This window comes from Centropristis striata, chromosome 12, assembly GCF_030273125.1.
Source record: "Centropristis striata isolate RG_2023a ecotype Rhode Island chromosome 12, C.striata_1.0, whole genome shotgun sequence".
In the NCBI taxonomy this organism is placed as follows: domain Eukaryota; kingdom Metazoa; phylum Chordata; class Actinopteri; order Perciformes; family Serranidae; genus Centropristis; species Centropristis striata.
Window position 1 is genome coordinate 36896605 of NC_081528.1, and position 14305 is coordinate 36910909.

The following is a 14305-nucleotide window of genomic DNA, read 5'->3' on the forward strand; positions in this document are numbered from 1 at the left end:
CGGAAGAGGAAGAAGAAGAAATCCACAGTATAACAGTAGTGCAGCACTGGTCCCTACAGATATTGCTGTATGGGACCAGTGCTCGGTGCGATTGCCCCAAGGCCCTAATTAAGTACTAACAAAGCTTATGGATCAGGTGAAGATGTCAAAACTCCTTTATATTTTTCACCTTTTACTACACAGCACATACAAACCTGACTCATTGCTCTGGCCTGAATCCAATTTCTCCCTCTATTCAAACACTTGACTTACACAAACATGTAATAATAACTTTCTAACATACACAACCACTGGCCGGTCCATCTATAGAAATAAAACTGTCATCATTGGAGACATGCAGTAAGCTTTGTGAGGCTGCAGATTGTTCAGGGCTCTGCCCACAGTGCTCTGTTTATCCAGCTGTCTGTCTGGATAAATCCACTTGGCTTGAGGCAGGGAAAGACTCTGTGGTAAAGAAATACATTCCAGGCTCACAGTGGATGAAACGGAGGCAAACTCTAATGTGTAATGAAAGCACTCCAGCTCAGGCAGTCCCTTTTAATGAATACGACACATAAAAACCCACTCAAACCTTCACGCAGGGAACATGTGGCCAATCATTCGCATGCACAAACATAATCAGAGATGAAATGGGAAAGGACAAAGAGAGTGACAGTGACGTGTCCCCTGCTGTTTGGAGGTGAAAGAAAAAGGAGACAAAGATGATGTTCAGTCATGATGGAAAATCAATAACTAATCCACATGGATTACTTCAAAGGCACAAGGTGCTCTGGAAACAAGTCCTGCATGACAGAATGAGACTGTGTGAAAGAAGCAGTAACCTCCACCTGAAAACTGAAGCCGACGCCCAAATCCCTTAAACCTGCTTTCTTTCTAATGGCCAGCAGGGGGCAAAAACCTCGATTGTATAGAAGTCTATGAGAAAATTACTCTACTTCTCACTTGATTTATTACGTCTTTTTTTTAATTTATGGTCTGATTCATTAGTTTTCTTCAAAAACACAAGTTCATTTTGTAAATTATGGTCAAATTTACAGTAAATAGATGACAAAGCAGCATTTAATTCAGGTTGGGGCTAACTTGACCGCTGACCACTCTCCACGTTTAGATATTTGTGAGCTTGTGAGCGTCGAGTTTTAAACTGAAACTGAGAGAAGCAGTGTTTCGTCATAATCTTATGCTGCAATAGTCTTCTATGAAAATATGAAATCATGTTAAGTTGAACTCAAGTATGTTAATACATCTGCATTGAACGTCATGGTAAAATTTATGTTTACCTCGTATACTCTTCTATAATCATGTAACTCTTTTTATAATCATGCCTTGTACTACTTAATATATATTATAATCATGTTAATATACATTATAATCATGTTAGGATGAATGACTTCATGTTATTCTCTGTATAAATGCTGTAATGATGTAATTGTGTAATAATTGTTTGATTTAATGTGGACCCCAGGAAGAATAGTCTTCATCTCTATGAAGACTAATGGGGATCCAAAGGATACAATAAACAATAAACAATAAACCCCGCCCTATTGCATTTCCTGTTTTATGTCCATCTTATCCTAAATGGGGCCATAATTTACAAAATGAGCATCACGCTGTATTAAAAAAGACTTGAAACTAATGAGTGAGACCATAAACTCAGTATCAGAATGTTTACTGAGGTAATAAATCAAGAGAGAAGTAGGGTCATTTTACAATTAAGACTTAATTTTTGCATATCAGTGATTACGCCCCCTGCTGGCTGTTAGAAAAAATGGTTTAAAGTACCTCTGCTTTGGCAAAACTTTACAGGACCGGATCCTGCGGCTTGTCTTAAAGCCTATTTTTTTCGCTAGTAAAAATTATGACATCCCAAGCTCCACCCTCTTGGCCAAATATGGACATTTCTGGTTTCAAAAATTCAAGATGCAGACGGCCAAAACACCAAAGTCAAGGCTTCAAAATGGTAGTCAATACACAAATGCAAGCAGCTTCGTCACTGTAACACATTTGCCAGAAGCTTTGTGCTCACAGAAATTCTATGAAGCAAGAAAATAGGCGTGGAAACGGCCTGGTTAAAACAGAGTGCATCTGATAACAAACTGAGTAGTTTATTAATGGCGTATTCATAAAATATTGTGGTGTTGATTGTGGTTAACCACGAGCTTTTTCATCTTCATTAGTTGTTGCTAACTGAGAAAAAGAGGCGAGCACGAAGAGAGAGCTTAAGTGGATCTTTTCCCACTTCTATATTTCTCCTGGGCTTCAACAAGTTACATTCTTTTGGCTTGAGTGAAGTAAAAAATGCATGGGTGGAAAATATGAGCCTGTGAGTTATATATATGCAAAACTCCTGTGCAGTGTTGCAGGATGATAAAACAGAGATAAAACATCTGTGGATTTTACATATTACACGTATATTTACTGTCCGTGGGGGAGAGGAAACCAAGTTTGGAAATAAGTAACAAATACGGTTATTGATATTATGCAATAACTTGTTAATTTATAGGAGTGACTACACCTTTAGTGTACAGTATGTACTGTGTGACTCAGTCTAAGTGTGTAAAGGAGCTCAGCAGATGAACAGCGCGTGATCCAACGCAGCTCTGAGTTACAGAGGCTGACTCAGCTGTAATGAGATATAAATGAGATGTCGGGTAATTTAGGGTGGTGAGGGAGAGGAGGGAGAGGAGGGGACGGAGAGAGGAAGGAAGGAAGAAGAGGGAAAGGTAGGAAACAGCAGCTGTTTCCAGGTAATCAACCAGGGGAGACACAGCTGTCCTCTTAACCCCAGTCTCCTCCCTCTCCACCTCTATCTCCTCCCTTCTTTCTCTCTGCACCTCCCCTCTGAAGCTGCTCCTGATACCTGATGGATGAACCTAGTGGCTACACACTCACCATAAGGACAGCTTGATTATTAGGCTTAATAAAATATCTAATACTGGGCTTACACCAAATTATTTCCCCAGTCCCTTTCCCTAGGAGTTTTACTTTAGTCACAGCGCTCCCGTCATCTCCATGGTTAAGTTTAAGGTAGTAATCTGCTCTGTTTCATATCAGTCTTTAACTAGTCTTGGTTTGGATCATATCAAACATGTTTGATATTATCTCAAGTCTCAGTGATGTAACACAATCACCAACCAATAGATGAGCGGGGGAAAGGTCCCCGGTTCCAGACCGGCCAGTAAAACCAGTAGAACCACTTCCACAGGAAAAAGGAACATCACAATAATGTTAGTCAGCTCAGTCCTCAATAAAAATATAGTGATGTCATAGATTTACGGCCACAAGCGGGATTTTGGGGGGCTGTTTCTTAGTAAAGAGAACAGTAAGGAGAGCAAGATAAAATGTATAAATAAATGTATACATAAATAAGGAATAAATAATCGATAATTAATGTATGATTAACTAAATGAAAGTTGAAAGAGCTGATAAGTATAATTATTCAATTTAACAAATTATAATTAAATAGGACATAAATGTATATCATGAATTCATTTCTACAGTTTCCTTTCCTTTATTCTTCCTTATATCTACTTTTTCTGTAAAATAGTCAACTTTTCATGTGATAAAAACAAACCCCTTTTCAGCTTTGTGAGGGGCATTTTGTGGCGTCTTCTCCTCTTTTTGTTGTTGTTTTTTTTTCAACACAAACATTGCACACTGCACACACAAAAATTGCATGGTAGGTAAAAAATGCTAAAGGAAATCTAGTTGTAGTCTTGTAAATAGTGACCCTGCAAGATTCACAGTCTTTGTAGAATCTCAGTCTGAGACTAGACTGGGACTAAAAACTCTAAACACTTCTTAGTCTTTAGATGTGAGCTGGTAGTCTTGCAGGAGTCTTTCCAAATCTTTTCAAAGTCTTCTGGTGTATAGGTAGCATAAGATACTGTGTGGGTGTGCACCGTCTACTTCACTTTGCTAGGACAAGACAAATTACGCATTTATATTTCTTATTCAACATGTGGAATCAGTTCAACATGTGAATGTTAGACCAACCTACAACCTGATGCCCCGTTCATGTCATAAAGTCATAATTAGCTGTTGTGGGTTTGTAAATAGTCTTCAACATCCAAGATGTAATTAAATACTGAACAGACTTTTGTTAAAGCTGCAGTATTAACTACTTGGCTCTAAATGATACTAAATGTCCTGATAAAACTAAATGGATGCATTACATCAGCCAAAGCCAGTTGTTCAAGTTAATTAAACCAAACTTTTATTGATAGAGAGCGATGTTGTCAAAGCACAGAACTTTTAATCCTCACAGGCCTCTAAGACATTAAACTGTCTTTTTTTGAGAAAAACATTCCAAAATCTATATATTGGCTAATATCGTACAAATACATGTAAGATTATATTCTTATATATGTTATAATGTATAGGCAGAATAGACAAATGTTACTTTTCTTGACACCAGCTGTATTTTTTAAGCTCTTTTGCCGTATAGAGTTGACATTGTTGAGAACATTTTTTTTTCTCTCATTCTGTACTTCTTGTCACTGAGGTTTAGTTTTTCTTTTTCACATTTATTCACACCACACTTCGATTATTCAATTTGTTAGTTCCACTAGTTTATGTGTGGTTGCATTTCTGCATTTTTGTTGTTGTTGTGCAGTTTAAATCAGCCAGAGTTCTTTTGTTTATTGTGTTTTGAATAGAAAGATTTTTTGTTTGAGGGGGAAAAACCGAGTAGGAAGATTGTTTAAGTTTGTTTGTTCATTGCCTCACTTTGTATCACTGAAGAAGGTTCTCCTTTTGTTACTTTTTGTTAATTTTGCTGTTAATCAATAAATATCTGTTTTTGCCTGAGTACGCCAGCGTTGTGTTACATTCCCTTTTCCCTAGACCCAACCTGGGTTCTAACACATATATGAATTTATAAAATTGGGCTCTAAAAGGCAGCTGCGTAGCTGTGCAGGACCTTTAACCTTTTTCACAGCAGACATGTTTGCATTTCATGGCGGAAAAGCACACATTAAAATCAACTGCAAGCTATTGAGCTGAGCTAGTTCCCTGGTCTTGGTATTGTGCGTGCTGGCTCACTTGCATGGTTTAAAGTGAGACTTGATGGAGCTGAGGTCAACTCTGTTCGACCTTTGCGTTTTCTGATATGTCCGCTGTGAAAAACATCTATTCTTTCACTCTCAGACCAACAACTCTTCTCATTTTTCCCATCCAGAACCTGCAAAACGAGCACCTGGTTTTAACTGTTCCTGTCTGCCAGAACTGGCAGAGTGTCTGATTAAAAGTAAGAGAAGCTTATTTCACCTTTTCTTACAGCTGGCATTCTGACTTAAACACAGGTGCAGATAATCACATCACTAATTGCTGCATTCGAATTATGTGTGCCAGTTTCAGGGCTCCTTTCAGAACTGGCACGGTTTAATGACACACTTTAAATGGAACAGAGCCATCATTAATGTTATTAGTTACACCTGTGCCTTTTCCTGTTATGGTACGTTAAAATGTCTGCTGTTAAAAAAAAAAAAAAAAGGCCTTAAAGCGCTGCACATAAAGTTCAAGAAGAGGAAGTTGGCAAATTCAATGCACATCTGAAACACTTAAACATGCGTGTCCAGCATCCAGTGTTCACCTCTTAAATCAGGATACGTTTCTCTGCCTTCTTTTTACGAGAAGTATCATTTGTGTCTTCTCTCTCTCCGCAGTAGAAAGCCTGTTGTTTACCATTTTTTGAAATATGCCAGGCCCGAGTGTGACTGTGTGTGCGTACGCTTCCCTTAATATTTCTCGAGAAGTGCATTTGGGAAACTGCTCCGTCTCCAAGTGCGTGCACACATGCATCTACACACATATACACACACACACACAAGCCTGGCATATTTCAAATATGAAAGTGCATTTCAGCTAAGAAGTGGGAAGTGATTTATAAAAGGCTTTAGGGAAAGGCTTTCTACTGAGGATAGAGAAAAGACATGGCAGAATAACTCTTCAGAGATGAAGAGTGGGAGGGTGCAGCTGAACCTAATGTTATAGATAGCAGAGCAATCGCTAAGGCTGAATATCACAGTGGCAGATCAGGATACAGTAGCTCAACCTTGTGCTTACAAAATGCTCCTTGAGCTTGTAATAACAACACAGGGGGAAATAATCAAATGAATGAAATGTCATTGTTTTAATCCCCGTAAATGTCTGCTTACCAACTGTTAAACTGATTTTATTATCCAGCGACAATAGACTTTCTGTCATTGTGGCGTGCTGGGCTTGAGCTCTCCGCTGTGCACATTACCTGATGTATATGATATAAATAGAGGAGCAGATATGAAGAAAACGTTATTGAACAAAGCTGGAGTTTGATGTGAAATAATTGCTTGGAAAGGGAACTCAATTTGCGTCTTTTTCTCGGGATGAAATGAGTGTCAGGGGTTCAGCTTGGGGGCAAGTGGAGTTCACATGTAGAGGCTGTCAATGGCATAAACAGTGAAAAGTGTCAGTGTTTGTGGTTTATAGCAGTAGTTCCCAACCTTATCGAGTCGCAACCCCCAATTTAACATGCATGTTGTCCGTGACCCCCGCTCACTGAACACAATCTCACATGCACAGTTCAGATCACCCAAAAAAGAAACAAAATGACCAAAGAAAGGAAACAAAATGACCAAAAAAAGGAAACAAAATGACCAAAAAAGACACAAATTGACCACAAAATGATCAAAAAATACACAAAATGACCAAAAAAGACACAAAGTGACCAGAAAAGACACAAAATGACCAAAAAAAGACACAAAATGACCAAAAAAAGGACACAAAATGACCAAAAAAGACACAAATTGGCCACAAAATGATCAAAAAAAGACACAAAATGACCAAAAAGACACAAAATGACCAAAAAAAGGAAACAAAATGACCAAAAAAGACACAAATTCACCACAAAATGATCAAAAAAGACACAAAATGATCAAAAAAGACACAAAATGACCAAAAAAAAGACACAAATTGACCAAAAAAGAAACAAAATGACCAAAAAAAGACACAAAATTACCAAAAAAAGGAAACAAAATGACCAAAAACATCACAAATTCACCACAAAATGATCAAAAAAGGAAACAAAATGACCAAAAAAGACACAAATTCACCACAAAATGATCAAAAAAGACACAATATGACCAAAAAAGACACAAAATGACCAAAAAAGGAAACAAAATGACCAAAAAAGACACAAATTCACCACAAAAGACACAAATTCACCACAAAATGATCAAAAAAGACACAATATGACCAAAAAAGACACAAAATGACCAAAAAAGGAAACAAAATGACCAAAAAAGACACAAATTCACCACAAAATGATCAAAAAAAGACACAAAATTACCTAAAAAGACACAAAATGAACAAAAAAAAGACATTAAATGACCAAAAAGACTAAAACACATTAACACATGAACACTTTAACACAGTGGAGACAGAGCTGACTTCCAAAATGATTTGGTGACCCCCAGAAATCATCTCGCGACCCCAATTGGGGTCCCGACCCCAAGGTTGAGAATAGCTGGTTTATAGGAACCTGGGACTGCTCCTGTATAACACAAAACCTGCTGCTTTTTCGATCCACCTCACCAGTATTGAGTCAGACAGAGCTTGCTTGTCTGTGTTTGCCAACCGAAGACTGATTACAGCATCTCAATCCCAACTTGGTGACTCATCCTGTTTATTCCAACACACTTTTTTAAATCACCAACACACACAAGAGTCCACTTCCTTATTCTTCAGAAGCAGCAGCTATCCTACACTCCTGAAAACTAAAAGACAATGCTGCACCACTTTACATTCTTTTAATGACAAAATTTAAATGATCCACTTTAGATGCAAAAGACAACAGCCTTTGGAAACAAATCCATCCTTAAAAATTGAGGTCTTTTTATTAATTTTCTACACTGAATGTCCTTTAGCTGTTCTATCCATTTTTAAAAAAATAATCTAAACACTTAATTTAACTGAATATAGCCAGAGGTGGAAATATATTGCACCCAAAACAAATCAAATTATTATGAGGCAACAGTGGAGGAGCTAAAGCTGCAGCTCTGAAGTGAATACATCTACATAAAATGTTATAAAATTAGAGGAAAGGACAGAGAAATACACTAACAAATAAAAATGAAAAAATGCATATGTAAAGTCTTTATATGCTTCATCATATGAATGAATTATACTTAGTATTGGGCTACCAAAATGCAACAAAATGGTCTTACATTAAGTAATTCAAACTTTATGTGTCTTGCCTTGAAACCATTGAAACTAATCAACCTTTACTATCAAAATCATTTTTGGCTAAAAAGATCTGCCTTGAGCTACCAAAACAGTCTTATAATGAAGGTCATTTGCGGGTTTATCAGATCAAGAATGCCAGTAAGTCAGCAGCATTGGCAGCATAAGTGAACAAATCTATTCCTGCACAAATTAAATTCCCTGCTTTCCTCAAAGAAACTCGAGACTTGCGTCCAATACTTAGATTTGGCAACATTTTGAGGATAAGACAAAGAGCCATGGAGGCATTTTATTGACTGAAAGTTTGAAAATGTTATTTTTCAGACTAATCACAAATGAGATTAGTCTGGAAACCAGCCGTTCATTTCTCCGTAGAGGAGGCGTGGTTTACGATCCTCCGGAGCCGTTTATTGGACGCTTAGAATGTCTATCAAAGCGTCTGTAGGTAGCTCTTAGCCAATCAGATCCCTCATCCCTCATATTCCCCCTCATGTCATTCAGCCACACATCCACTGATTTTATGGGCAATAAACAAGCTGCTGCGGGTCTCTGGGGGCTCCGCTGGCCCCCGGCTCGTAGCCAGATCACCGGCGTTACGGTAGCGGGCTAGTAGTGGGGCTAGTAGCGGGGCTAGTTGTGGCACTAGTAGCGGGGCTAGTAGCGGGGCTAGTTGTGGCACTAGTAGCGGGGCTAGTAGCGGCGCTAGTAGCGGGGCTAGTAGCGGCGCTAGTAGCAGCACTAGTAGCAGCGCTAGTAGCGGGGCTAGTAGCGGGGCTAGGAGCAGCGCTAGTAGCGGGGCTAGGAGCAGCGCTAGTAGCGGGGCTAGTAGCGGCGCTAGTAGCGAGGCTAGTAGCGGGGCTAGTAGCGGGGCTAGTAGCGGCTCTAGTAGCGGGGCTAGTAGCGGGGCTAGTAGAGGGGCTAGTAGCAGGGCTAGTAGAGGGGCTAATAGCGGGGGTAGTAGCGGCACTAGTAGCGGGGCTAGTAGCGGGGGTAGTAGCGGCACAAGTAGCGGGGCTAGTAGCGGGGGTAGTAGCGGCACTAGTAGCGGGGCTAGTAGCGAGGCTAGTAGCGGCACAAGTAGCGGGGCTAGTAGCGGGGCTAGTAGCGGCACTAGTAGCGGGGCTAGTAGTGGGGCTAGTAGCGGCGCTAGTAGCGGGGCTAGTAGCGGCGCTCGTTGGTAGATTAGTAGATTAGACTTTTCCCAAATCCTGTCTGAAGCAAGGCTAAAACATCCTTTTTGGTGGTGAAACAGGAGTGTAAAGTCAAACGTTGTTCTTCTTTTAAAATCAACTTTGGCTCTAAACTATTTAAAACACCATCTACAGCTAAAGAGAGTTTCGCGTCTGCTGCAGCCATGTTGGATCCGTAAGAAAACTACAAAACTACAAGCCGAGTATCTGCCGAGTAGTACGCGTCATCGTCTTGCCGTCCCTCCCCGCTCTGTGATTGGATCCTAAAACAGGGCTAAGAAACCTCCCTGGTTTCCAGACTGTTGCCAGTATGGGTATACCCAGGCTATATTTCTGGTGGAATATTGAGATAAACTATTGACACAAAGTTGTGTGTGGTTGTGGTTTGGGTGCTGTGTGGTACCTGGCATGAGTTGCTGTCCAGTGATTGGGATGGGAGGCATCCCCAGGTTGTTCATGGCTGTTGCCCAGGCGTTGGGGTCGGACATGGGCATCGTCATGGAGTTGGAGTCCATCGTCATGTTACAGATACCTTCTGCAGAAAGAGACAAAAAAAAGTGAGAAAGAGAAGAGTTAGTATCACTCCTGTTAGCTATAAATCATCTGATCCAGGGTCACGCCAGGAGAGGAATCGTGTTACGGTCGAGACTGAGGTGGAAGATTGTTTTCAACAGTGTGGTGCTGTCAAGGCTTCTTCAGCTGCCTCCTCTCTATAAATCCTGCTGTAATGTTGTGTTGTGTCTGAGGGGAGAGGAGAGGGGACGCCATTGTGACCCTGCAGTCACTCTGACACCACAGAGTTCAACAACACTGCCATTAAAAATCTTTTCATCCTGGTGTTGCAGTTTGTTCAGTGGTCAGACAGCCTGGCCTCTTGACTCCACTGTCTCAGTGAGCTGGACGAAGAATGTGCTCTTCTATGACTGAAAACACTGAGTATGAATAGAATAATATACACTAACGGGTCAAAAGTTTTAGAACACCCCAATTTTTCCAGTTTTTTATTGAAATTCAAGCAGTTCAAGTCAAATGAACAGCTTGAAAGGGTCCAAAGGTAAGTGGTGAACTGCCAGAGGTAAATAAAAAAAGGTAAGCTTAACCAAAACTGAAAAATAATGTACATTTCAGAATTATACAAGTAGGCCTTTTTCAGGGAACAAGAAATGGGTTAACAACTTAACTCTATGGAGTCTTGGGCTATTTTGTCCATTTTTTAATTCTTTTCATGTCTTTGTAAGTCATTTTGTGTCTTTTTTTTAGTCATTTTGTGTCTTTTGGTGTCTTTTTTTGGTCATTTTGTGTCTTTTTTTGGTCATTTTGTATCTTTTATTTAGTAATTTTGTGTCTTTTGGTTTCATTTTTTTGTCATTTTGTGTCTTTTTTTAGTCATTTTGTGTCTTTTGGTATCTTTTTTGTCATTTTGTGTCTTTTTTTGGTCATTTTGTGTCTTTTTTTTGTCCTTTAGTCCAACATAAAATGTGATTTTGAATCTTTTTTTTACTTTCAAAACACTATCATGCTCAATAAAGAATTTTAAATGCTGCAAATGTGCATTAATTTCAGAGTAGACTGAGACATTAAACTGCATCATTTTCAATTAAATTCTGGAAAAGTTGGTGTGTTCTAAAACTTTTGACCAGTAGTGTATATCTACACAAAATGAACACCGATGAGTACTCCAACAAAAACGATCGGAGCTTTCATTTGCAAGCCAGAGTAAGAAAATAATACAGCGTAAAACAAGATTATCATGGCACTAAGCACAAATCCTGATGCTATCAGGCATTTGCCAGGCGCTCTGCTACTAAACCTCGGGAAAAATCTCCAACTTAGCACGACAAATACACATCACCTCAAACTCACAACCCCAGACTCGTGTTTTTTCTGCCAAGTGTTGCATACTAAATCAAACACATTTAGATCCCCATAATAAAAACCCTGCAGTAAAGTCAACATGAAGGCATCATACACTCTCCCAGTCTGTTTCACAGCTCTAAATGCTCTTTAATTCTCTCCTCTGGTCGACCTCTTTCTCTCTCACAGACCTGTAAATTGCTGTGACTGCTGGCTGAGCCAAGCTGCCCTCTTCTCCTCCACTGATGCCAAAGCCAACACTCCTGTTAATAATGAGGAGCGCTGCACCCTGCACACACTTCACACCTCACAAGGTCTGTGGCCGAGCCCACTGTGGAGGTATACCACTCTGCTCTGTGTGCAGTGGCGGTTCTAGACCAATTTAACTGTGGGGGCCAAGGAGGGGCCAGTGTTTAATCAGAGGGGCACATTAGCACATGAAAAAATGGCAAAGATGATATTTAAGCATTCAAAATCTTTGAATGTCTGTGATGAAAAAATGACCAAAAAAAGACACAAAATGACCAAAAAAGGAAACAAAATGACCAAAAAAAGACACAAATTGACCAGATAAGACACAAAATGACCAAAAAAGACACAAAATGACCAGAAAAGACACAAAATGACCAGAAAAGACACAAATTGACCAGAAAAGACACAAAATGACCAAAAAAAGGAAACAAAATGACTAAAAAAGACACAAAATGACCAAAAAGACACAAATTGACCAGAAAAGACACAAATTGACCAGAAAAGACACAAAATGACCAAAAAAAGACACAAAATGACCAAAAAAAGACACAAAATGACCAGAAAAGACACAAATTGACCAGAAAAGACACAAAATGACAAAAAAGACACAAAATGACCAAAAAAAGAAAACAAAATGACCAAAAAAGACACAAATTGACCACAAAAGACACAAATTGACCACAAAATGATCAAAAAAAGACACAAAATGACCTAAAAAGACACAAAATGAACAAAAAAAGACACTAATGACAAAAAAAGATACAAAATGACCAAAAAAAGACATAAAATAACTAAAACAGACACAAAAAAATACACAAAAAAGACACAAAATGACTTGCAAAGACACGTAAAGACATGAAAAGGATTCAAAAATTGACAAAATAGCCCAATAAGACTCCATAGAGTTAAACTATTATACAATGTACACATTCTGGGTTAGAATAACTCCATTGTTCATTGTTATAAATTGATCATTTTATTATTAATTTGACACAGGGGCCACAGCAGGGGCCAAAGGCTTCTTCACAGGGCCAGTGGCCCCTGGAGGCCCCTGTGTAGAACCACCACTGTCTGTGTGTAGAACCACGTGTGAGTGTGTCTGCACAACAGCCACTATATTGTAGTCCGGCGGTTTAGGACCAGATTTGGGAAGAAAGGGGACACGTCGGACAAAAGCACCACATTTTTTCCACATGCTCTCTATCACCATAGGTTTCAATTTTTGGTAGGAGCCACTTCATCAAGATTGCAGATCGGAGATGGCAGCCATATAAAATCTATGAGAACCAGTATATCTTCTAAGCCACTTAGACGGTCAATCTTTGTGTCAAAATATACATTTTCTGGGTCAAAGAATAATTTAAAGCTACTGAGAATCAAACAGATATCTTCATTTTGGCCATGTATTTACATAATTATTAGATTCCAAACATTTTCAGCTCAGGATTCTCTGCTGCAGCACTTGAAGCGAGTTGCCTACCAGTCTGGGTGAAAATGAACATTTCTATCTGATCAAATAATCATCTAGTGATATTCTCAGCAGCTTTAAATGATTCCTGGACCCAGAAAATGTAGATTTTGACACCAAGATTGACCTTCTGTGTGGCTTGGAAGATGTGTTGGTTCTCATAGACTTTATATGGGTGCCATCTCGGATCGGCCATCTTGATGAAGTGGCTCCTACCAAAAATTGAAACCTATGGTGACAGAGAGCATGTGGAAAAAATGTGGTGCTTTTGTCCAGCGTGTCCCCTTTATTTAGCTTAGCCGCCTGACTATTGGTGTTCCTGGTGTTCAGACCCAGCTGGCTCTGTGTAACAATGTTATTTGCCTCCTTGCTTCCTCTCTGCGCTACTAATTTCAGAGCTGTCTGCTGTCACTGCCATGGAGAGTCCTGATAAAAGCGCCTGTGTCTGCGGGTCGCTGTGATAATGCTGCTGACGACGACTTCACAGGCTTGTTAACCAACACAACCCTATTAACTGGGGACACTTTCAAGGACTTAAAATGAAGGAGGAGAGGAGAGCTGCTGAGCTGCTGTGTAGCAGTTTTATTACAGTTTACAGTACATTAACTGCCGTCACTGCAGTATTCACACACTCAGGCTTTGACAGGTGATGTCTTCAGTCCGACTGAGCCAATAAACAAATAATCAGTGGTGGAAAAAGTATTCAGATCCCTTACTTAAGTAAAAGTACTAATACCACCCTGGTAAATTACTCCACTACAAGTAAAAGTTCTGCATCCAAATCTTACTGAAGTAAAAGTAGAAAAGTATCAGCATTAAAATCTACTTAAAGTATGAAAAGTAAAAGTACTCGGGTTGTGACTAAAAAAAGACACAAAATGACCAAAAAAAGAAACAAAATGACCAAAAAAAGACAAAATGACTAAAAAAGACACAAATTGACCACAAAATGATCAAAAAAGACACAAAATGACCAAAAAAGACACAAATTGACCACAAAATGATCAAAAAAGACACAAAATGACCAAAAAAAGACACAAAATGACCAAAAAAAAGACACAAAATGACCAAAAAAAAGACACAAAATGACCAAAAAAGACACAAATTGACCACAAAATTATAGTATTCAGATCCTTTACTTAAGTAAAAGTACTAATACCACCCTGGTAAATTACTCCACTATAAGTAAAAGTTCTGCATCCAAATCTTACTGAAGTAAAAGTAGAAAAGTATCAGCATTAAAATATACTTAAAGTATGAAAAGTAAAAGTACTCGGGTTATGCAGAATGGACCCACTATAATTGTTTTATATATTCTAAATAT

General features: G+C 39.1%; 1 protein-coding gene across 5 annotated transcripts in view; it reads right to left on the reverse strand.

The window, feature by feature from the left end:
• enox2 (ecto-NOX disulfide-thiol exchanger 2) overlaps positions 1–14305 on the reverse strand; it is a 273688-nt gene that overhangs the window by 110576 nt on the left and 148807 nt on the right. For all 5 annotated transcript variants that reach the window (XM_059346084.1, XM_059346082.1, XM_059346083.1 and 2 more), the window contains one exon: positions 9811–9942. In XM_059346084.1, the coding sequence (XP_059202067.1) occupies positions 9811–9942 (132 nt within the window). The remainder of the gene's footprint in view (positions 1–9810; positions 9943–14305) is intronic.